The 23,316-nt window shown below is 38.6% G+C and overlaps 3 protein-coding genes across 7 annotated transcripts; 2 read left to right on the forward strand and 1 right to left on the reverse strand.

The window, feature by feature from the left end:
- Positions 1-18: 18 nt before the first annotated feature.
- Positions 19-9,895, forward strand: NKAPD1 (NKAP domain containing 1). Of its 5 annotated transcripts, none has more exons than XM_037065584.1 (7): positions 27-80; positions 600-632; positions 1,223-1,299; positions 3,454-3,554; positions 5,508-5,657; positions 7,406-7,459; positions 8,079-9,895. In XM_037065584.1, exons 3-7 carry the CDS (start codon positions 1,231-1,233, stop codon positions 8,572-8,574), a joined length of 870 nt encoding a protein of 289 aa, XP_036921479.1. In that variant the 5' UTR covers positions 27-80; positions 600-632; positions 1,223-1,230; the 3' UTR covers positions 8,575-9,895. The 5 variants fall into 5 exon arrangements, with proteins under 5 accessions (XP_036921480.1, XP_036921479.1, XP_036921478.1 ...); XM_037065583.1 differs by having other exon boundaries at positions 53-80; positions 504-632; XM_037065585.1 differs by lacking the exon at positions 600-632 and having other exon boundaries at positions 19-80.
- Positions 9,896-10,331: 436 nt separating this feature from the next.
- On the reverse strand, positions 10,332-12,583 carry TIMM8B (translocase of inner mitochondrial membrane 8 homolog B). Its single transcript, XM_037065589.1, has 3 exons — positions 12,446-12,583; positions 10,825-10,992; positions 10,332-10,791 (listed from the first exon to the last, which is right to left on the reverse strand). The coding sequence occupies exons 1-2, from the start codon at positions 12,527-12,529 to the stop codon at positions 10,825-10,827; spliced, it is 252 nt and encodes an 83-aa protein (XP_036921484.1). The 5' UTR covers positions 12,530-12,583; the 3' UTR covers positions 10,332-10,791.
- A 72-nt stretch (positions 12,584-12,655) lies between these two features.
- SDHD (succinate dehydrogenase complex subunit D) lies at positions 12,656-22,933 on the forward strand. Its single transcript, XM_037065588.1, has 4 exons — positions 12,656-12,765; positions 15,475-15,588; positions 17,387-17,531; positions 21,994-22,933. The coding sequence occupies exons 1-4, from the start codon at positions 12,714-12,716 to the stop codon at positions 22,157-22,159; spliced, it is 477 nt and encodes a 158-aa protein (XP_036921483.1). The 5' UTR covers positions 12,656-12,713; the 3' UTR covers positions 22,160-22,933.
- The last annotated feature ends 383 nt before the right edge of the window (positions 22,934-23,316 follow it).

A 23,316-nucleotide genomic window follows, 5' to 3' on the forward strand; every position in this document is an offset into this window, starting at 1 on the left:
CGGCCTGAAACGGAAGCGTGTCCTCTTTCTCCTAAACCGCTTCCTGCCCCCACCTCCGCCACGCGAGGCAGCGGTGCACGGTATGGGTGTGTTTGTGTGCGTTTCTGTGGGGAGGGTGTTTGGAGGGAAGGCTACCGAGAGCTTCTTAGTCGCTGGGGGGCAGGGATTCCGATGACAGAGATGAGGGTATTTTCTCTGTCTTCCACTTGGAAGCCTCAGCCCCCCCTTCAGGCACTTTAGATGCTCTTGGGGCCCAGTCGACGGCCGTACCCGTCCAAAGCGTCCCCATTGGGAACGAAAGTTAATCGCGGGGTCCGTCCCAGAGGAGCCTGAGCCGGTAATGCCCCGGCCAACCCGGGCGTCCGGACTCCTCGCCGGCGCAGCCTCCGACTTCTGTCCCGACAGATATCTTGCGGGTGGGTCTGGGCTGAGGGAAAGGCAGCGGTGGCCTGGGGCACGGGTGAGGGCAGAATAACCGGTGGGAAGGCTGCATTTTCACGAAGGACTCGGGTGAAGCTGCAGAGCTGCCTTTGAGCACTGACTCCTTGGCTTCCTGGGTCGGAGGAGATCTTGTAATGGAGTGGTTCTTCGTCTCACAGTAACAAGATGCCTGATTTCCTCAGGATCGAGGGGTGAGTGAGCGGTGGGGTGGTTGCACAAAGCCCCTGCTAGCAACACACATGAATATCCCTGTTATGTTTTTTGGAGGCTTCTATACAAAATAGAAGAAATTCCCTTGAATGGAGAAATTTAGGATATTTCTGTATTTGATGATTTTAGGGGTCAGTTTTTGTTATTGTTGATATTTGTGGTCCCCAACACTCTCAAGTCCTGATATTTGCTCCAGTAATTAGGACTCAAGAATTGATTTTTAATCTGGACTGTGTTTGTCTTTGACCCTTTGGCCTGCTACAATGGCTTTAAGGGAATTTTATTTACTAGCTAGGAATGAAAACACTTGCCTCATATAAAACTTACAATAATTTTGAGGAGTAAATAAAATAGTGTCACTTCAAAGAACTCCAATGTACACTATTCTTTTACCTTCACATTTCTGTGGTCAGGCATTTTCCCTTTTAATGGTGAAGGAAAAACCATTACTCAGGACCTATGAATTTTAAATGATCTTTCCCTTACCTCATGCTTTGTTAAATAACGTTATAATAAAAGATAAGGTAGTAAAGGAAATTATTTTTAAATGTTACTTATTGATTCATTTCAGATTGAAGAATGTCCCGGGTGCCACTGGGAAAAGTCCTCCTGAGGAATGTCATCCGGCACACCGATGCTCACAATAAGGTAAGAGGTACAACCTAGTTATTTCTCAGTACTAAGTGAGGGCTTACAGTGTGCCAAACATTATTTTGTCACTGTTGGGTGATACAAGATGAATGAAATAGGTAATTACAGTATAGTTTCATAATTACTGTAGTAGAGATAGTGCACTAAGGAGGGAATAATGAAATCTGCCTTGGGGAATTAGGAAAGGCTTCAGAGAATGGGTGGTATTTGAGGTGCTGATATTTGAACTAGTTGATGAACAGAGAAAATCAGGTACTACTGTGGCAATAAGAAAATGCACGAAGCACTTGGGGCATGGCAAGAAATTGTGTGCATCCAGAAAATAAGGAATGTAGGGTATAGTGATAGAAGATGGGGCCTGAGTGGATTATGATGCTTGGAGACTAAATTTTTTTCCTCTAGGTGATAGATAAACTATCAAATGTTTTTAAGCCAAGTGTGACTTGATTGTATTTGTAATTTTAGAAGATGATTTTTCATCTGGGTAGGGGATAGATGAAGTAGGGTGAAACCATGAACAGACTAATTAGGAAGCAGTTGCAATGTTACAGGTGAGAGATGTTGAGGAGGGTTCACATGAACGCAGGGATGAAAATGAGGAATTTAGGAGGCAGAATCCAAAGAACCGAGTGACTGATTGGATGATGGTTATAATTATGGAATCAAACATAAAACTACCTGTGTGGCTGGGTAAATGATGGCTGGATGATGCTATTTATTGAGATAGGGAACAAAAGAAAAGAGACAAATATTATTTGAACTGTAATTAATTTGGTTTTGAACATGTTGATAGTGAGGTGCTTATAGGAAGTCCAGACAGTTGGAAATTCAGACTTGGAGGAAAGGAGAAATACTGAGGCTAGACATAGAAGTTTGGGTATTATCGAAATACCCAAAAAGTCATGAGAGTGGATGAAGTCACCTAGGAGAATACATATAATGAAAAGAGGGCCAAGGACCCTTGTTTAGTTTTTTTTCGTGAACTGTACAACTCTAGTTTGATCATAAATGGTATTACTATCATATTATCTGATATTTTATGAGTGTATAAAATATCAGCCTCTGATAGTTGCATTAAATCACCCCTAGTTGAATGGTGAGCTTAGGTTTGAAAGTGATGGCTAAAAAAAGATAAATCTAGCACAGATTTAACATGATATGATAGGAGGACTTAGAAATGTTTTTAAGCCAAGTGTGACTTGATTGTATTTGTAATTTTAGAAGATGATTTTTCATCTGGGTAGGGGATTAATAATAATCCCCTAATAATAATTTTTAGAAGATGGGGATTAATAATAATCCCCCTTCTAATAATTTTAGAAGATGACTTAGAAATAAAACATATTCTTGTTTTTTGGTCATTTGTAATCTGCTTCTCTGGAAATTCTCTAGCAATTCTTACGTTTTATTTTGTTTTGCTTTATTTTCAATAAAAATTATAATGTTGTAAAAAGAAACTTAGCCTGAAAAGTTTAAAGACCTGTCTTTACTAAGTAAGCCTTTTGACTTTGGTAAAACCTCTGAACTTTTGTTTCTTCTCAGTAAAATATAATAATGGTATCTGCTTGGCTTTCCTCATAAGATTGCTTCAGGTTCGATTGAGATGATACAGTTTAAATCACAAAGCATTTTAGAAACATAGGGGATTATCATTTGATAATTACAGTATAATTGCAAAATTAATAAAGTTGAAAGTGTGTCTGTCTATGCAGGGGTTAAAAAGTTCTGTTGCTGCAGAATTCTACATATTTGAGATTTACTGCGTTGGATTGTTTAATCATATTAGAGAAGCCAGAATTAATTTCTCAGGTCCTTTTTTAAAAAAAATATTTTATTATTTATTTTTAGAGAGAGGAGAAGGGAGACAGAAATGTACCTTGTGTGGTTGCCTCTCATGCAACCCCTGCTGGAGACCTGGCCGGCGACCCAGGCATGTGCCCTGACTGGGAATTGAACTGGAGACTCTTTGATTTGCAGGCCAACACTCAATCTACTGAACCGTACCAGCTAGGGCAGTTTCTCAGGTTCTTGATCATAACCCAATCTAAAATCCAATAAATAGAGCAGACTGTATTTTTAGTTGCTTTTTTGTTATGTAAAGTGTTATTTTTAGTAACTTACTTTCATTTCTTCCCTATTGAAAAAATGTAGATTCAGGAGGAATCAGATATGTGGAAAATAAGAGAACTGGAGAAACAGATGGAAGATGCTTACCGGGGAACCAAAAGGAAAATGTTACCTAGCAGTTCAAGGTGAGGTTGGAGCTATGAGAACCAAAATCATTTTCATTTTATTCAGAATGATCAACTTTTGTTTAAAAACATTTTGGTGTGCCAAAGATATATGAATTCAGTTCTGTGAGTCCTTAAGCCTTCTTTCTTTCACAAACCTAGACCCAAGCATAAAGATAGTGGCTATGATGCACATGGTTCCGTTCTTTGTACTTAAGTGTCTACCTCGAACAACTCTAAACATTGAGTATTCTGTGGATTCTGATTATACCTGATGGTTTTTAACCTTAGATTTTCTATTTGTATCATATGGTCACTTAGCTGATCATTTACTCCATTCCCCTGTTAGTTTTTCAGTCTCTTCCAGCTCCTTTTCTTTCCTTCTTTCCCCCTTTCCTTTCCATTCCTTTTCCTCCCTCCCTCCCTCCCTTCCTTCCTTTCCTTTCCTTTCCTTTCCCTCCCTCCCCTTTTCCTACCCTATCTACTCACTATTTTTGCCAAATCACACAGCCTTTTACATTACCTTATTAATTTTAGTGTAAATATGAAGTATTATGCTGGCTTAGTTGTCTTACTTGTAGCAGTATAGGAATGTCTGTTAGGAACATTTATTGGGCCTCATATGCCTGTTAGTGTTCAGCTGTGTGTATGAAAAATGACTAAAAGTAATCAGATTTCTAAAGTCACCCAGGGAAATAGTTAATAGTAGGATATTTAAAAAGAATGAGTGTGCCTGCAGAATATGTGGACTTTGGAGTGTGACTAGATGTGTGCAAATGGCTTTAGAAAAGAAAGTATGCAGGGTATCCGTGGTAAAGAAAGCAGAGTCACAACATAAATGTCTTTTCAGTCTGTTTCTCTCTGAAGGTGGTTTTTTGAGAATTTAGAATTACTGTTAGTGCAGATAATGATTTGTTTTGTGTTGGTCATTTAATTCTAAGTGGCACTTCAGGAACAAAATATTATTCTTAAAAAAGAAAATGCTATTCTTTTTGAGTGGACTGTAATGCCCTCATGGTGAATAAATCTTCAAACATAATCTCTTTTTTTAAAAGATTTTATTTCTTTATTTTTAGAAAGGGGAAGGGAGGAAGAAAGAGAGGGAGATATACATAGATTCCTTGCCTCTTGTATGTCCCCAACTGGAGACCTGGCCTGCAACCCAGCTCATGTGCCCTGAGGGGGAATCAGCCAGCGACCTTTTGGTTCGAAGGCTGGCACTCCATACACCGAGCCACACCAGCAAGGGCTAAACGTAATCTCTTTAGGAATGGGGATTCTGATAGTCTCATTTGCATTATATTCCCATTACAATAGTACCAGGCACAGAAGAAGCCTTAAACTTGTTTTTTTAATAAAGATTTTTATTTACTTACTTTTAGAGAGAGGGGAAGGGAGGGAAAGAGGAGGAGAGAAACATGAGTATAAGAGAGAATTGATTGGTTGCCTCTTGTATGTACCCTATCCAGGGACCAAACCCACAACCCAAGTGTACTACATTAGGCCCTTTGAAGGCAACCGTGAGGCTGATGTGGTCCTTGGTGAAAATGATTTTGACACCCCTGGGTTAGGCCCTGATCCCATTGTTACTAGGACCTCATCACAACAAGTTTCTGGTTAAAAGGAAGGAAGTACATTTAGAATCTCTGGGGTAGTTTGAAATGTCCCCAGCTGTGATTGTGCTCTGCTTCCCACTTTGCATATCCTCCTAGTTGAGAATTAATGAGTGAGCTACAGTGTGCCACAGTCCAGAAGTTGTTTCATTTATATTCTGCAATAGGATGGATAATAATGGTCAGATTTTCACTGGATAACTGTACAGGAACAGGTCATGTCTTTTTACATGATTTTAAAAAAGTATCAGGTTGTTTTGTTTTCCCTCTTAGCTTGTTCAGTAAGTTTTGTGCATGATGTTCCATAAAGTAACCTCACAAATTGCTTCACATATGAAAGTTCTTCTGTTTCCTCATATAGCCGAATGCGTAGTGATGGTTTTGATGAAGAAAGTCAAAGAGACAATTGGAGGCCAAGGAATGAAATTTCTGGGGCACTAGAAGACGATTTTCTTAAGGCTAAATCCTGGAACAAGAAGTTATATGATTATGAAGCTAACATGCCAGACAGGTTTGTGACTAAATTCTTGTGACCATTAATGATATTGGCCTGAGAATGTATACTTTAAAAAATCAATTTTTTCTACAAAAACTTGTATACAAATGTTCACAGCATAATTATTCATTATGGCCAAAAAATTGGAAACCCAAATGTCTATTAGCTGATGAATGGATAAACAAATGCAGTATAAAAGTCCGTATGTTTTTTTCTGTAAAGTAAAAGTCACATTTTTCATTTTCACCAATAACTTTATTGATTTGGATGTTTTGAGTATGTTGGCTATGTCCCATTATTGGCTTCTACTGGGTAGAGGCCAGGGGTGCCGCTAAACATCTTCCAATGCATAAGACAGCCCCATAGCAAAGTCTATATGGCCAAAATGTCAGTACTACCAAGAAACTTCGCAAACCACTTTTGACACAACACCTTTTCCATATACTGCACAAATTGTTTTTTGTGTTCCAGTGTTTTTACTTTTTTAAAAATATATTTTATTGATTATGCTATTAAAGTTGTCCCCCTTTCCCCCCTTCACTCCCACCCAGTGCACCCCCTCCCACCCACATTCCCCCCTTTAGTTCATGTGCATATGTCATACATATAAGTTCTTTGGCTTCTACTTTTCCCATACTGTTCTTACCCTCCCCTTGTCTGTTTTCTACCTACCGTCTATGCTATTTATTCTCTGTACCTTCCCCACACACACACTCCCCTGTTGATAACCCTCCATGTGATCTCCATTTCTGTGGTTCTGTTTGCTTAGTTTGTTTTTGTTTTTGTTTCAGGTGTGGTTGTAAATAATTGTGTTTTTACTTTTCTTGAAAGAATAAAGCATAATATGCTGAAAATATTGAGTATTTTCTTCCATCTTCAATATTAAAATGACTACACAAAAATTAACCAATTTTGGTAATTTTTAAAAAATGCACGCTGGTGTGACAGCTGTCACAATACAGTTTAACATAATTGTTTCAAACGATGTTAAAGACAACTAAGCCCTACTGGAGCCATCTTACAGAAAAAAACAAATGAACATTTTGGCCAACCAAATATAACATCATCTGGCAGTAAAAGGAATAAAGTACTGATAATATGCTCCAACGTGGATGAACTGTGAAAATATTCTGGTAGATGAAAAAGCCAGACAGAAAAGGCCACTTACTATGTGATTCTGTTTATATGCTATATCCAGAATAGGCAAATCTATGGAGACAGAAAGATTAGTGGTTGCTGTGAGCTACAGGAGGAGGAGGAATGGAGAGTGACTGCCTAACAGATGCCGAGTTTCTTTTTGGGGTGATGAAAATGTTCTGAAATTAGATAGTGGTGATGGTTGCACATCACTGAATATACTAAGAGCCACTGACTTGTACACTTTAAAAGGGTGACTTTTACGGTATTTGAATTATACTCAATAGTTACTATTTTAAAACTGTACCAGTGTAGACAGAATTATGAAGTGATTTTGAAGAAGTACTTCATAGCTAAAGAGCAGATTATAAGACTTGCTTCTGTTTCTTAAGGAAGAGAATGGTAAGTTCTCTTACAAATTAGAAAAGGAATCCTGTGTGTCTGAAATAGTAGTGTGCACTACAGAAAAATGTAGCCAACTAAGTTACTGAGCTGTAATGCGGAGTTGGCTCTACCATATCTGTTTTCTTTGTTCTGTGTGTGCATGCACTCCAAAGTCTGTCTAATTTAATTTTCCAAAACATGCATTGCTTTAACAATATGTGTGATAAAATGTCATTTTACAGATGGGGTCACAGTGGATATAAAGAATTATACCCTGAAGAATTTGAAACAGACAGGTAAGACAAATAGGTGCAGTGGGGGAAAAAGTTAGAAACCAAGCTCAATACACAGTCTGAACTGTAAATAGAGTGCCTAGTTTTTACAAAGCATGTAACATTTTCCATTAAAAATATAACCAAGAAATAATAGGCAATTTAGATGGAAGGTGATTGGTATTTTGCCTTTCCCTGATTGATGTTTGACATATCTATAGCACTTAGTTTTTCATTATAATGTCCCATACAGTAGTTCAGTATGGCGGATTAGATTTATTTCATATTAAAAATTCTTTAAAAATAATTTTAAACAAAACAGCTCTCTTCCTATCAGAATGGCAAAAAAATTCTTTTGGATAATGCCTAGTGTCGTGTATACTAGTGGTAAGCCAATCTCAATATACTTTTTTTTCTGAGTCCAATGATATTCAATGGTTTTAGTGTTGTTTTACAGATTAGAGTTTTTATGTTCATCTTAAAGATGAAACAAAAACTCAGAGTGATTAAATTTATAGTAACCCTATGTCAAAGCTGTTTTAAAATTCATACTTATTCCAACTTCCTACTTATAGTGCAGAGTATTAAAATATTAGTGTACTTTGCTTTCTATAGTAAAGCAGTTTTTCTTTTTTATTATTAGTGATCAGCAAGATATTACCAATGGAAAGAAAAGATCTCCCCAGGTAAAATCATCTACCCATGAGTCTCACAAACACAAGAAGTCAAAGAAATCTCACAAAAAAAAGCAGAAAAAAAAGTCACGCAAAAAACAGAAGAAAAGCAAAAAGGAAGCTACAGATATAATGGCAGATTCCTCAAACGAGTTCTCAGAAGAAACTGGGGCTTCCGGTACCAGGAAACAACCACACAAGCGTAAGAAAAAATCAAGGAAAAAGTCTCTCAAAAAACCTACTTTAGTTTTAGAGGCAGAAAGTGACACTTCTCCGTCAGGTGATTGTGCATCCAGCAGTTCTGAGGAAAGTGAGGAAAGAGACACTAAAAAAACCAAAAGGAGAAAGAGAGATAAAGTCAATATCCCAGTAGTTAGCAATGAAAAACAGGAGAGGACAAACAAACGCACAAATTGGAAAGTGGCTACAGATGAGAGGTCTGCTGAGAGCTCAGAGGATGACTAAATGAGAAACATTCTTCAGTTTCCTTGTGACTCCGATATTTACAACTGTTGCACCTTGGGGCTTTGCCAGTGACTCTTACTCAGCACAGGGCCTGAGGTCAGAACAGTCCTGTGTCATTTATACACATTCTGACAGACTTGTCTTCTATTTTGGCCTGTTAAACTTGATCCTTATGGTTAATAGGGAATCTGGTATTTTGTTACAAAGGTTTCTGGAAGAGATTATTTTTTGCAGTTAATTACACTAGGCATAGAGTACATATACAGCAAATTGAAGGACCCAGAAAGCGGAATCCAATAATGACCTGGGTACACCAATTAGAATGAGTTTGGGGAAATCAAGGGCTGGGATCAAGAGGTGGATTGGAACCTGTGCTGTGCACGATGTATAAGAGAACATCATGTTGCTCTCATTTGGTTTATATAGCAGGTGCCAGTTGACATTGTCTTAGCTTTGGTGCTTTGATCTTCCTGTATTTTGGCCCCATGTGTATGGTCGTTTATTCATTGGGGAAATGAGCATAAGAACACTTTCCCTTTATAACATCCATAAACAGCTATTAGAAGAAACTAGGGTTTTCTGTCAAATTTTCCTGCTGGACAGGGACTGTGGCTATTCTCAGTATGCCCATAAACATGGTAATTGGATAGTAAATGGTCTTCTAGTTCCATTGCTGTATATTGCTTAAATGGACTTGGTTTCAAAAATTTTTTTAGGTAAGTCCTCAACAAATGCTAAAAAACTAAGAATTAGTTACGCTAATGGTGCTCTGAACAGGCTTCAGGGCTGCTCCGCCATGTAAATGTTTTCTTCCTTACTCATTTCTAAATCTATTAATTAGATTTTTCCCTGAAACTAGGTTGAATCAAATCTGAAATGAAATAGATTTCTCAGGGACATAGCTCCTTTCCGTCCTGCCTTTGGATTAAAGCACCAAGCAGAGGCCACAATATTTCCCTTTGCCACATACTATAATTCATACTATGTTAATTAATAAGAAACCAAAACACTGAAAGGTGGCTGACAGATTTTTTTTTCATTATGGCAGAAGATCAAGTGACATTCTTCCTGGTTGTCACTTTGAGTGGAGTAAAAAACCTGAAAACTCGACTCGGGTTATGAAGTCTGGAGTAGGTAAATGAACCTCCCTAGCCTTCCTTTCAACCCCATGTTAATACACAAAAATACTCCATGGTGACATGACAGTGTAAGACACCAGCAATAGAATTATGACAACCTTCCATGGTAGTAAGATTTTGTAGTTCTAACTGCTAAGTCTGTTCTCTTTACAGAGATTTCTAATAAAATGCTTAGTCATAAAGTACATGGTTGGCCAGAGGTTCCCCATCCCAATAAGCAGGTGCTACCTTTGGGGATATTTATTTTAATTATTAATACTTTGGTACTCAATTGTCAATGTTCAATGGTATACATTTTTACCTTTGGGATCAGTAGGGGCCCAAGGAGGGAAGAACAGTTTATAATTACTACCTCTTAACCTAAAGCAGTTGTTTTGTTCTTGGAGCAAGTGAATCTTTGTTGGAGGGAGTGTTCACGGTGTGGGTTTTTTTGTTTTGTTTTTTTAAAGTAATGTTTCTGTACTATAAAAGTACTGATTCTAAGCACAGATTCAGGATGGGCCAGTAGAACAAGGCATCTCCAGGAAGTTGAGTCTTGACCTTCCCTCCTCCCATAGTATCAGGCCTCTTTCCCAACAAATACATATCTTGCCTGTTTTGTTTTTTGTCATGTTTACCTTTTCTTGGTCATATATAAGCAATAAAGCTGTTTTCTTCACGTTTCTCAACCCTAAATTTTCTTCTGTGCCTTAGGCTAGGGCTTTGATGGTTCTTCCAGCCCCTTAAATATGGCTTAGGGTGACTCTTCAAAAACCAGTGATGTCCCACTTGCACTACCAGCCATGGAACATATTCATTTCTAGTGTTCCTGCTGATCAGAGATTATTAAATCCTAAAATGAGATTTAAAAAAACATTGGGGAATTCACATTTATTGAGTAACTTTTGTGATACAATATGGAATTGTGAATTCCAAATAAATTTCACTTTTGAACGTTTGATCTGTTACTTTTTAGCACCAACAGGCTTGGTTGGTATTAGCCTGAAGTTGACCTGACAGTGGGTTGACAATTGACCCCCACTAGCTCTTCAATCTGCTTAAGTCCTTTGCTGCTTCCATCACTCTCCAGGGGAATGGCCTACTGCCCTCCATCACTCTCCAGGGGAATGGCCTACTGCCCTCCTTTCTGTACAATCTGGGCAAACCGATTGGTGATAGCAAGAGTAGTGTCAATGAAGCGATCCACACAGCTGGAGAGGCAATTTTCAGTGCGAGAGTCGAGGCGATTTCCTGGCTTATCCACACATTTGTCCCAGCACAGCTCCATGAAGTGATGTACCTGAGAGAAAAGAAAAATAGTTAGCCATTGGATCTGTACATAGGCCCAACTGTTAAATTTTCTTCTTCCCATTTTAATTTTCTGCCACCTGACTAAAACATCAATCAACAAACCCTGGCTCTCATCTTTCCTAACTTCCTAATCTGTCTTCAATAAATAAGGTTCAGATCCTCATTCCTACATTGCAACAATCCTTTTACCACCCCCCTTTTCTATTTTTCTCTTTAGTAATTAAAAAATACCTTTTTAAGTCATCTCTGTACTTGCTTAATGCATCAATTTCTGTTAGTCACTCATCCCTTATTTAACCCCCACTAACTCATACTGGTTTTTAAGATTTTATTTATACTCCTTTTAGGAAATGCCTTCCCTAAAGATTTTACCCATCACCAAACAGTTCAGATTCTTACCTCCTTGAAGGCTACTGTCTATTATCTTCTAATTGTGTCATGTCCTCAATCAGAATGTAAATTTTCAGGCAAGATGCCTTTTTTTGTATTCCCAAATGAGTACCATTTTAAGCTGGGAAGGTATGTTACCAATTAATTCCCCCAAGCCACTGCACCAAAATCATTCTAAAACCTATCCCTTATTAAAGGGTAGTTCTTAAGTTTTTAACCTTTTGGGAGTCATGAACTCATGTGAGAATCCATTGAAGCTTATGGATCCACTGTCCAGGGAAAAAGTGTACACACAGGTACAGAAAATGTACACATTTTGATAAAGTTTAGGACCCAAAGGTTTCTAACCACTTGGGAGTCGGGTGGAAGGAGAAAAAGCCATTTACCAATGGTTGATTATTGGCAGGCTGGAACCAAGCACTCAGTCACCCTTTCCATAGGCCTGAAAGATGGCTTGTTAGCTCCATTTAAAAGGCGTGGTTAAGTAATTGCAGCTAACTAATAAGGGGCCTTGCCAGGATTCCATCCATGTCGAAAGGACTCCAAAACTCTTGTTGTAAACCAATAGTCTAGACTTCCTACTTCAGAGCCCTTCCATTCTTTTCCAATAAAGTTCTACCACTATAGCGTTTTCAAATACATTATCGCATTTGATCCTCACAGTACAGTGAGGCAACGGGCGACTGCGAAACCAAGACGCGTTCTGAACGAGCGTCTAGTCTAGGGGCACATGGCCTGTGAGTAGCAGGAAATTAGGTTAGAACCTAGATCTTTGAATATCAGCCCTCGCTGCCAAACTACGCCCCTGGGCCTTTGCATCGCCTTTCTTTTCTGCTTTACATCTTGTTTCCCCTACTACGGGTTAGCTTAACGGGCACTAAGCACCACTGGTCACCAGTGGCCAGGAATGCCACGCCCCATTTCTTTTGTGAGAGGAACCGGGCCTATCAGGGACCTAGAGTGACCTGAGAGGTTAGAGCACGGAGCTTCGTGGGTGCCTGGGACCTGCAGTTGACCCCATCATCTCTTCACCCTAGTGCCTGGCCCCGTACCTGTGCAGTGAACTGCGCCTTCTGCTGTTCGGCAGCCACCAGGCGCTGCAACTCGGCTTGGTCCGCCTCACCCATATCCGCCATTGTCCTCGTGGTGCTCCCGACCTCCAGCGAGTGTGCGCATGTGCGGTGGGTGCGCGCCCGATTCCCACTTCCGGTCCACCTAGCCTTTTCCTTTTCCTTATTTCCTTGTCAAGGGGTGGGAGTTGTTGTGTGACTATGTGACTATTTCCGGGTTGCTGGGTGACCTTGAGCCTTAAGGAGCGAGATGGCGAGTATCTGGAGGCTGAGTGTCCTCTGCGGTGCCCAAGGAGGCCGAGGTGAGGTGTCCGGTCAGGCTAAGTTTCTTACCACAGCTTTCCAGCTAGGGAAGCGGGTGCGGTGAGGATTCGGCTGCAGGGCGGTGAGACCTTTTGAGCAAGGAATCCCTCCTCCTTCCCTTTGGCTACTCGGGCTCCTGCCAAAACCGTTGCCTACGGGCCCAGAAATTCAGCCGAGCGTGTGTCTCTCCTGTTCTGGGTCGACGTGGTGAACCGGTAAATCTGAAAGAATTCTTTCTGGAAGTTAAAGTCCTGCTGAGGCTATTCAGAAGAGCTCTTATTTTCCCTTCCCCATTCACTGTCCTTAGAATGAGTCGGGAAAGAGGATCTAAGTCCTAGTGCTTGGTCTTGCGCGTGTTCCCTGAAGTTGATTCAGGGGATCAATTCGGTAAGCACTGAACTGGACGCTGTAGTAAGGTTGGGATATAAATGTGAATAAAACAGTTCTTGTTCTCCAGGACTTTTCCTTTTTATAGGGTAAATACTTATAAGCATAATTTAATATCCAACAAAAACTGTTGTGCTGTTATGCCAGTCCAGAGGGAGAATATATTTATCTCTGTGTTTGAAAGGATTACTTTGTCTCCTGTCCTGAAGGAGTTGTGCCTGATTTGAGTCTTGAGGCTAAGGAAGTCCACAGGAAATCAGGGCATTAGAGTTAGGGCTACTAGGATGAGCAAAAGCAATGATGAAGCTGTAGAAACTGTTATGAGGGAAAATGATAAATCAGATATCATTAGAGTGTGAACCTCAAGATGAAAATGAGAGATGAATCTGGAAAGTGAACTGGAATCACATCATACAAAAATTTGTCTTGATAAGGAGTATGCATTTAACATGGAATAAAGGGGAGCTATTGAAAGATTTGACATAGATTTGCAGTTTAGATTGACTTCTTTGGTAACAATTTGGTAGATGGCCATCATGGGAGATAGACAGGCTAAGACACAAGTTAGGGAGATGAAATAGGGCACTATTGCAGTAGTCCAGGCAAAGATGGTGAGGTCCTGAACTTAGTAATACAAAAAAGAGAAAATTGTCTGAAGAAATGATGAGGTGCATCAATTTGTCCATTGACTGAATTTAGGGAGAAAGTCCTATGTGACTTCCAGATTTCTGGGTTAGTTTGAAGAGTAGCTGGATGGCATTAAAGTGGAGAACATGCAAATGGGAGACAGTTTTAGATGAGAAAGTTGAAGGATGATTTAGTTTTTGTCCTGGTGAATTTGAGCACTGTATAGGATAGCTCTGGGGAGAGGCCCAGCAGGGCACTTAAACTTCTAAAACCCAGATGATACCCCAGCTGGAAATTCAGAATTTAGATGTTATCAGCTTATAGGCAGTAGAAGCTGAGTGGACAGAATGGCTGGGAGTGTGCAGGAATGAAGGAGAGCAGTGGGCAGAGGACAGAATAATGGGAAAACATTTAAGAGTGAATGCAGGAGGAAACTGATAATAAAATTATCAGAAAATCAAAGAGAGAACCAGAAGAGGGTTCTGCCTGAGAAAAGAAGGGAGGAAATGTATCCCCACCACTTGCGTATGGCCACTTGAGATCATCAGCAGCTTTGGTGGGGATAAAAATAAGTTTTTGAGTTAAAGAATGATAAGTAAGTTAAAGTAAGTTAGTTTAAGTAAGTAAGATAAAGTGAGTTAAAGATAAGTAAGATACAGAATGATAAGAGGAATTAAAGATGATTTCAATAGCTCTTTATAGAAGCATGACTAGAAAGAGGAGAGTAGAGAAAGAAGAGTACACGGGCATTAGTGGAATTAGAATCAAGGGAGGTATTTTACATCAGTGGGGGGGAAATGGCCAGTAAGAAGGAGAGGTTAAAGATGTAGGAGAGAAAGTACCTTTTGTTGAGTGCTTATAACTTTCTGGGAATTATACTGAATGCCTTGTTGTATTATTTAATTTTCAACAGTATTATGAAGTAAGTACTGCTATTTCCATTTTGTAGATGAGGATATCGAAGTTAGAATGTCTATTTAGCTTTAGTGCTGATCATCTCACAGCTATGAAGTGGCAGAGTTGAATTACTTAGGTCTGCCTATTTTTTAACCAAAAGACAGGATCCCAAAAGTGTCAGATGGATGGGTTTAAGAGTATAAGTGGAGAAACTGATCTTGTAAAGGTAGACAATAGTAGATAAACTTCCCAAACTATACTGAATTCCTTGAGGACAAAGGCTGTATCTTTTATCTTTTAATCCAGTGCAGAGCAGATGAATAAATGGAAAGTGAAAGCTATAATTTACTTTTAAAAAAAAGTAAAAATTATGTATTTTTAGAGGGAGGAGGAAAGAGGGAGAAAGAGGAGAGAAACATAGGTTGGTTGCCTCTTGCATGCCCCCAACCAGGGACCTGGCTTGCAACCCAGGCATGTACTGTGACTGGGATTCAACTGGCGACCTATTAGTGTGTGGGATGATGCCCAACCCACTGAGTCACAACAGTCAGGGCTATAATGTACTTTTTAAAAATAGTAAAAGTGAAGCCCGTTTACATAAGTGGTTTGATTTTGCAGTCTTTCAGTGGTTACTTAGTCTGACCTCACAGCAACCCAGTGAAATAGGTGTTATCCTTATTTTACATATGAGATGTTATCAACTTTGGGGTTGAAGTAGCTTGCCTATGACCAGTTGAAAAGTCTGTCAGTCCTGTTTCAAGAGAGGTGCTTATGATTACCTTCACGTCTCTTTTCAGCTTTCCTCCGAACCCCAGTTGTCAGACCTGCTCAAATCTCAGCATTTCTCCAGGACCAACATACGCCAGGATGGTGTGGAATACAGCACATTCACTTGTCACCCAGCCGCCATTGTATGTTTTCTCCATTGCTGCTGCTTTCTGGGCTCTGGCCATCTTCATCTGAGCTAATTGTCATGTCTTTGGGAGGACTTGTTGTCTGTAGGGGGAACTCTTCTGTCCAACTCTGTCAAATGAATACTTAGCCTACACCTGTGGGCAGGCAATGCCAGCATGGTTGAATGATGACATTTACATGTATAGAGAACCTTCTGGTATAAGTCGTTTTAAATTTTTAAAGAATTTTAAAAAGAAAATAGCTCTGTATGAAGAGTCTGTTCAGTAGTTTAATCACTCTTATTTATTTAGCTTACGGAGAGGAGCCAGATATGAATAATTTAGAATAGTGGACAATTTTTTTAAGTCATATATATTTATAGTCGTAATTGTTTATTTTCATATAGGTAGATATTAAAATCATGGCATTTCTTGGAAAAATACTGTTTAGATATTATTAAAATCAGTCTTAGAAAGTCTCTAGGTAAATAATGAGTTAACTGCAGTATTTCCAGTTTTGAAGTCTGGAAAAATCAGTATTTTACAGAGATAGAGACTTCTCTTGAGCACTGGCTGGGTGGCTCAGATGGTTAGAGCGTCATCCCAATATGCCAGGGTTGCAGGTTCAGTCCCTAATCAGGACACACAGAAGGATCAACCAGTGAATGTGTAAATAAGTGGAACAACAAACTGATGTTTCTCTCTCTCTGTTTCTCTCCCTTTCTCTCTTTCTAAAATAAATAAATAATAATACTATTTTTTTAAAAAAAGACTTCTCTTTATTCTTACATCAGCCACTTAGGTATAGTTGCATCTGAGTTTTGAGCAATTAGGCAAGTGTAGTCTTCTTGCTTTTGAGAATACTTGTATCTTTGAAAAATTTTTTCTGCATTTCTTTCCTTAGTTTAGTTAGATTTAACAGAGTAGTTTTTAACTTGGGGTGCATGGGACCGATGGAAAGCCCTTGAAGTTGTATATAGAGTTTTTAATGTATGTGCCTGTGTGCATTTTTCTGGGAAGTCACTCTATCCTTTTATTAGATTCCCGAAGGGATCTGTAACCACAAAAAAATAGAGGCTCTCAAAGAAATGTTTTTAGCCCATTTTGTTTCTCATTTGTTTAAAATAAGTTTTCACGTTCCATTTCTGTTTATAAGTAATGGGGCAGAACAAGGACCATGATCCTAAAAGTTGACATCAGAACTTTGCTTCTCTGAGTCGGCTTGTTTAATTTTGTCTTAGGAGAATTTTTAAAATTTTTATTTATTTATTTTTAGAGAGAAGGGAAGGGAGGGAGAAAGAGAGGGAGAGAAACATCAATATGTGGTTGCCTTTCGTGCACCCCCTACTGGGGACCTGGCCTGCAACCCAGGCAGGCACCCTGACTGGGAACTGAACTGGCAACCCTTTGGTTCGCAGGCTGGCACTCAATCCACTGAGCTACACCAGCCAGAACAGGAGGATTTTTAATATTACCTTACTTGTAAAGATTAGAAGGTGTAAAAATAATGTTTTGAAGGAATTTCTCAAGTGTCACTAACATAATTATAAAGTATCTGTCCATTGTATTGAAGTCCAAGATTGGTAATTCTGCAGATCTTTTGTCCATCTTTTTGCCTATAAGTAAAGTGGATCTGTCTTCTAATCAACATATGTAGGTGTTGAGACACCTTGTACTAAAAAAGGGAGATAGTATCTCTTTCAGTTACCATCTTTATCTTACCCGCTTTATGCTCAGAGTTAAGATTTATATGGGTAAACTTGAGAGATAGGTTTACCCCTTTGATCCTTATAAATCAGGTTCTCTCTTTCTATAGCTGGTTCTAAGGCTGCCTCTCTCCACTGGACTGGTGAGAGGGTTGTCAGTGTTTTGCTCCTGGGTCTGCTTCCAGCTGCTTATTTGAATCCTTCCTCCATGATGGACTACTCCCTGGCTGCAGTCCTCACTCTCCATGGTCACTGGCAAGTACAGCAGTGCCTTCAATATTATATTGTTTGTTCAGTTTGTTTGTTGTGAGCTTGTTTTACTATTGCATGTAAGGAAGAAGTTAATTGAGGTATTCAAGACCTGTTGAAAACTTTAAAACATATAAAATGTTTCTATACCTAGATTTATATATATACCTAACTGTTTGATGTCTTCACTCCCCTAATAGGCATTTTGAATGTAGAATGTTATAAAACTTATGCCCCCCGAGATTGCTTCCTCCAGCACTCTTTTCCACTTGAATTAATTTCCATTCTGTTTGTTCATGCCCCAAACTTGATCATGGTCTTTGATGCCAGTCTCTTAACTGGTCCTCCTTCTGTCTATTCCCAGCACAGCTGCCCCACCGATCCTGTGAAAATATTAAGTCAGGTCAAGATAGTCCCCTTCTCAAGGCCATTTGTTGTCTTCTAATCATACTCAAACTAACAGTAGAATTCTTGCAGTGGTCTAGGCTCCATGTTGCCTGGTTCCCTGTTTCTTTATCTCCAATTATTACTTCTTTTATTCACACTGACTTCCTTGATAATTCCTGAACACAGTAGGGACACTCCAGGCCTCAAGACTTTACTCTTATTGTTCCTTCTGCCTGAAACTCCTTTTCTAGTTATATACTTGGATTATTCCCTCATTTCCTTCGATCCTAAATGTCACCTTCTTACTGAAGCCATCTCTACACTTAGTCAAAATTTCAGTATCTTTCCCAACATTCCTTATCCCTCTTTCCTGTTATTTTTTCTCAGTAGCACTTACTACATTCTAATATGATATATCATCTATTTATTATTTTACATATTTCTTATTTCCCTCCACTAGAATAAAAGCACAGATACAGAAAATTACAAGAATCAAATCTGTGGCTTAATGAATAATTATAAGGGTGATCCCACCCAGGTCAAGAATAGACATTTGCCTCCTTGTCCAAAAGTTTTTTCCTTGTGTCCTCTCTCTGTCATAACTGTCTGGTGTCCCTCATCAGGAACCATCATCCTGATTTTTATAGTAGTCGCTTCCTTACATTTCATCATAATTTTATCACCCAGATGTGCATCCTCTGCACTGTATTTCAGTCTTGCCCTTTTAAAAAAATATATGATAGAGGTTTTTGACAATTTTTGTTTGTTATTATATTTTTAGTGCCTTAGCAGTACCTGACACATAGCACTAAGTAAATATTTGTTGAGTGAACGAATTTCTAGTTAATTTTATCCAATTGGGTTCCTTGAGTTCATTTTATGTTGTTTTGTAAGGACAAGATGATATCCTGGGTAGGGGGTGCATTTTGGATTGTTAGAACTGAAAAGACTTGGAGGAGTATCTTACCTAATTCTGTTATTTTACAGAAATGGAAACTAAACCCCAGGGAAGTTAAGTGACTTACCAGGGTCATTTTCTAGCTACTGAGAAAGGGGACCTTGTCTACCTAGCTTTCTAGAGTTTGTTAGAAGAATTACCCTTTAACTATGTGGACCTTTTAAAATAAAGGGTTATAGTTGCATATAAAATGCTAGATTACAAGTACAGTAATTTTTCTCTAACGTGTTTCTTGGAAGGAGATTAATCAAAATTAATGAAGAATCAGAGAGAATTCTACAGTAATACGTTTTTTATTACAATTGACTTCTCCAGCTGTATCACTAATCCTCTTTTACTTTTCACACACACAAAGAAATGAGTGGAAAGATTACTAGTTCCTCAGCATCCAGTCTCTTTTAACATCAATTGGGGTTTTATCCCAACTATTTAACTGAAGTCGTTCTTACCAAAGTCACCAAAGACCTTCATTTTTCCAAATCCGGTTGTTTGTTCTCTGTCCACTTACTTTAATTCTCAACAGCATTCAACTTAATTGAATATTTCTTCCTTAAATATTTTTCTTTGGCTTCCTAGAAGCAATATACCTTGTTTTCTTCTTCCCCTCTAGCTGTACCTTCTCAGTTTCCTCTGCCAGGTCCTTCTCCTCTCAGCTGATCTCTGAATAATAATGGTCTGAACTCTGGGGTCACTTCTTGGCCTTCTTATCAATATACTTGCCCCGAGTTAGCTCAGACTTAATATATTTTTCTCTAGAGCTGCAGACTTTTATTTCCAGTTGTGTAACCTTAGTCACGTCTATGTTTCATAGTTATCCTAATTGTAACTGCCAAAATCACTCTTTCACATCTCTTGATTTCCCCTCAAAACCTTCATTCCTCTTCTTCCCAACTCAATTAAATGTAGTTGCTTAGGCCAAAAATCCTAGAAGTCATTCTAGATATTTCTTTCTGTCCTGCATCAAGTCTGTCAGCTCTTTCTGTTCGCTCTCTCCTTTAAACATAGCTTGAGTTGTCCCTTCACACCATCTCCCCTGTCAAAAGCCCAGGTTAAGCCAACAGTCTTCCCTGTGGTACTTCAGTTGGCTCCTAGGTGGTTTTCTGTTTCTGTTCTTGCTCTCAGTCTCCTGCCTGCGCTGTCCATTTGCCACACAACAGCCAAAGTGACCTTTTTAAAAAGTAAGATGACATTCATCCAAAGAACATATACAGACGGCCAATAAGCACATTTAAAAAATGCTCAACATCATTTGTTATTAGAGAAATGCAAGTGAAAACCACAAATGAGATTCTGCTTTATACCTACCAGGATGGCTGTAGTCAGAAAGTTGGGCAATAACAAGTGTTTCAAGAATGTCAGAAAGTTGGAGCCCTTTGCTGGAAGTGTAAAGTGTTGCACCCACTTTGGGAAACAGTTTGGAAGTTCCAGCAAAAAGCTATAGTTACCATATCACCCAAAGATTCCACTTTTAGATGTATATCCCTCCCCCAAATTAAAAACATATGGCCTCAAACAAAAACTTGTACAGATGTTCATAGCAGTGTTATTTATAATGGCCAGAGAGGGGAGACATTCCAAATGTCTGTCAGCTGATGAATAGCTAAACAGAATGTGATATATGTGACAGGCAGACCTCCAAGGTAGTGCAGGTTCAGTTCCAGACCACTGCAATTAAATGAATATGACAATGAAGTGAATTACATGAATTTTTTGGTTTCCCAGTGCATGTAAAAGTTGTTTACACTATATGTACTGTAGTGTATTAAATGTGCAATAACATTGTGTCTAAAAAGGTATATAAAAACTAATTATATACCTTTTTATATGCCACTAATTAAAAAACACTTTTTGCTAAAAAATGCTAACTATTATCTGAGCCTTCAGCAAGTCATAACTTCTGTCTGGTGAAGGGTCTTGCCCTGGTAACATCAAAGGTCACCATAACAAATATAATGATAATAATGAAGAAGTTTGAAATATTTTGAGGGTTACTAAAATAGGCAGAGAGATGAAATGAGTAAATGCTGGTGGAAAAATGGCACCAATAGACTTACTCGATGCAGGGTTGCCACAAACCACAATATGGGCAAAATGCAGTAAAGAGAAGTGCAGTAAAATGAGGTATGCCTGTGTTATTTGGCCATACAAAGGATCGAAGTACTGATACATGCCACAACGTGAATGAACCTTGACAGCATTGTGCTAAGTCAAAGAAACTTGATATAAAAACACGTGTTATCTGATTGCATTTACATAAACTGTCCAGAGTAGGCAAATCAATAGAGATAGAAAACAAGTAAGTGGCTGGGTAATGGGCTGTTAGGTCTAGGGTTTCTTTTGGGGTTGATGAATTAAATGGTAATAATGTTGAGAACTGTGAGACTACTAATAGTCACTCAATTGTATACTTTAACAGGATTAATTTTATGGTATATGGATTTTATCTAAATAAAACTGATATTTAAAAAAGTAAAATTGGGTCACTCTCTTCTTACAGCACATCTGTGGTTTCTCATATATTTCAAATGAAATTCAAACTTCTTTTCATGACCTTCATGACCCTGTGTAATCTGTCCCTGCCTTCTGATCTCCATATTCTTCAACCACACTAACCTTTTTTATGATTCTTCAAAGATGCCAAGGTCATTGTCACTTCTGCTTGAACTGTTCTTTTCATTCAGGTCATCCTTTCTGAAACATTACTTCATAGCACATAGGTACTCTTTTTCTCCTTCACTAGAGCAAATGTTCCATAAAGGCAGGGCTGCTGTCTTAGTTACTGTGCTCCCAACATCTTTAACAGATTTTGGCACATAATCTGTTCAATACATTCTCTTTGAATTATTGAAAAACTGTAGAGCATTGTCTAAAATTTTTTTTAAACCCAAGATTTTGTAGATAGAGCAGTAATTAATTACTGTCTCTGATATAATGCCTGGAAAATTGAATCTGAAGAATGGGAAGGTACCTTATTATATTGTTAGGAAACCTTTGACTCCTTTTTTTGGTTTATGACTTGTTGCATTTTGTATCTGTTTATCTTTTTGCAGCCAAGTTATCTGTATAGTATGTTTTCTGACTTCATGTGTGATTTCTCATTTGTACTGTGATTTTTTTCCTTAGGGGCCTTGGACAAGTTGTTACCGACTATGTGCATGGCGATGCATCGCAGAAAGCTGCCAAAGCAGGCCTTTTAGCACTTTCAGCTTTTACCTTTGCTGGGCTTTGCTATTTCAACTATCATGATGTAGGCATCTGCAAAGCTGTTGCCATGCTGTGGAAGCTCTGACCTTTTTGACTTAATACCTTGAGAATCGATTATACACCTCTTTGCCTCTGCTCTGTTATGCCATTGACCTCACAAACAGGAGGAAATAACAGATACGTCCATTGGTGAGATAAACCTCTTCTCATCACCTGATTAGTTTTGGAATTTAATCTGTGAGGCAAAGGTTTGAGAGGGAATTGTATCCAAGAAATTGTGAGACTGAATTTCATATTCTGGTGAGTTACTAAGGTTGTCTTCCCAGCTTCCCACAAGATTCACAGTGCAACTGAACATTATATATGAGCTTTTGCATTTTAATTTATCAAACTCTTGAAGGGAATTCAGCTTTATTGCTGTCAATATCTGATCAAACTGCTATATTTGCCCTGGGAGAGATGGATAAAGGGAAAACTGTTAATTCATAAGTAAAGACAGCAGAAAGTTAGGCAGCACCTGATGTTTGGAAACTTCCCCTTTATTCAGTTGATACCAGTCACTGATGCTTACACGTCTTTGGGAATCTTTAAAGTTTGGAAATGCTGATATTTCACGTTACTGATTTCTAAATTCTGGAAAACAGCTAGAGAGCTTCTGAATATAGAGAACTTCCATGTAGGGAAGAGGTCCCTTGTATCAAAATATTATAGATTCTAAACTGAAATTTAATCCTCAAATGTGTTAATTTTACTTGTCTCAAAATGTCTACAAATATAAAGCTTTAAATAATAAATTGTTATTTTCCCACTAAGACTCTTTAATGTGAAATATATTCTATGAAAATAAAGGTTTTTTAAATAAAATTCTGTATAATGTATTCTACTTTGTTATTTATTAGTAGTCCCCAGTTTTATTCAATAGAATGGAGTATCGCCTTTATAGCACTTAAACAAGATTGAGTGTTTAAATTTCCTTACGGGGCTCAGCAGTTAGGTAAGTGGAACACAAAGTACAAGAAGACATGTATTAGGTAGAAGTAGACTTAGTGTAAGTAGTTTGGTATGAAGAGAATTTTAGGAGGAATGAGAATTAGGTCCAGATTATGGTGTTTTATGAATGCCAGCCTTTGGAATTCAAATTGTATTTTATATGCAGTTAGCCTCATCTCTAGGGTAATTTTAAGGCGTGATGGTTTGTTTCTCCCAGCAACATAGTGGAACGGGGACTTGGCACATTTCCCT

This window comes from Sturnira hondurensis, unplaced genomic scaffold (assembly GCF_014824575.4).
Source record: "Sturnira hondurensis isolate 20B ecotype Veracruz unplaced genomic scaffold, ASM1482457v3 Scaffold0015793, whole genome shotgun sequence".
Classification (NCBI taxonomy): domain Eukaryota; kingdom Metazoa; phylum Chordata; class Mammalia; order Chiroptera; family Phyllostomidae; genus Sturnira; species Sturnira hondurensis.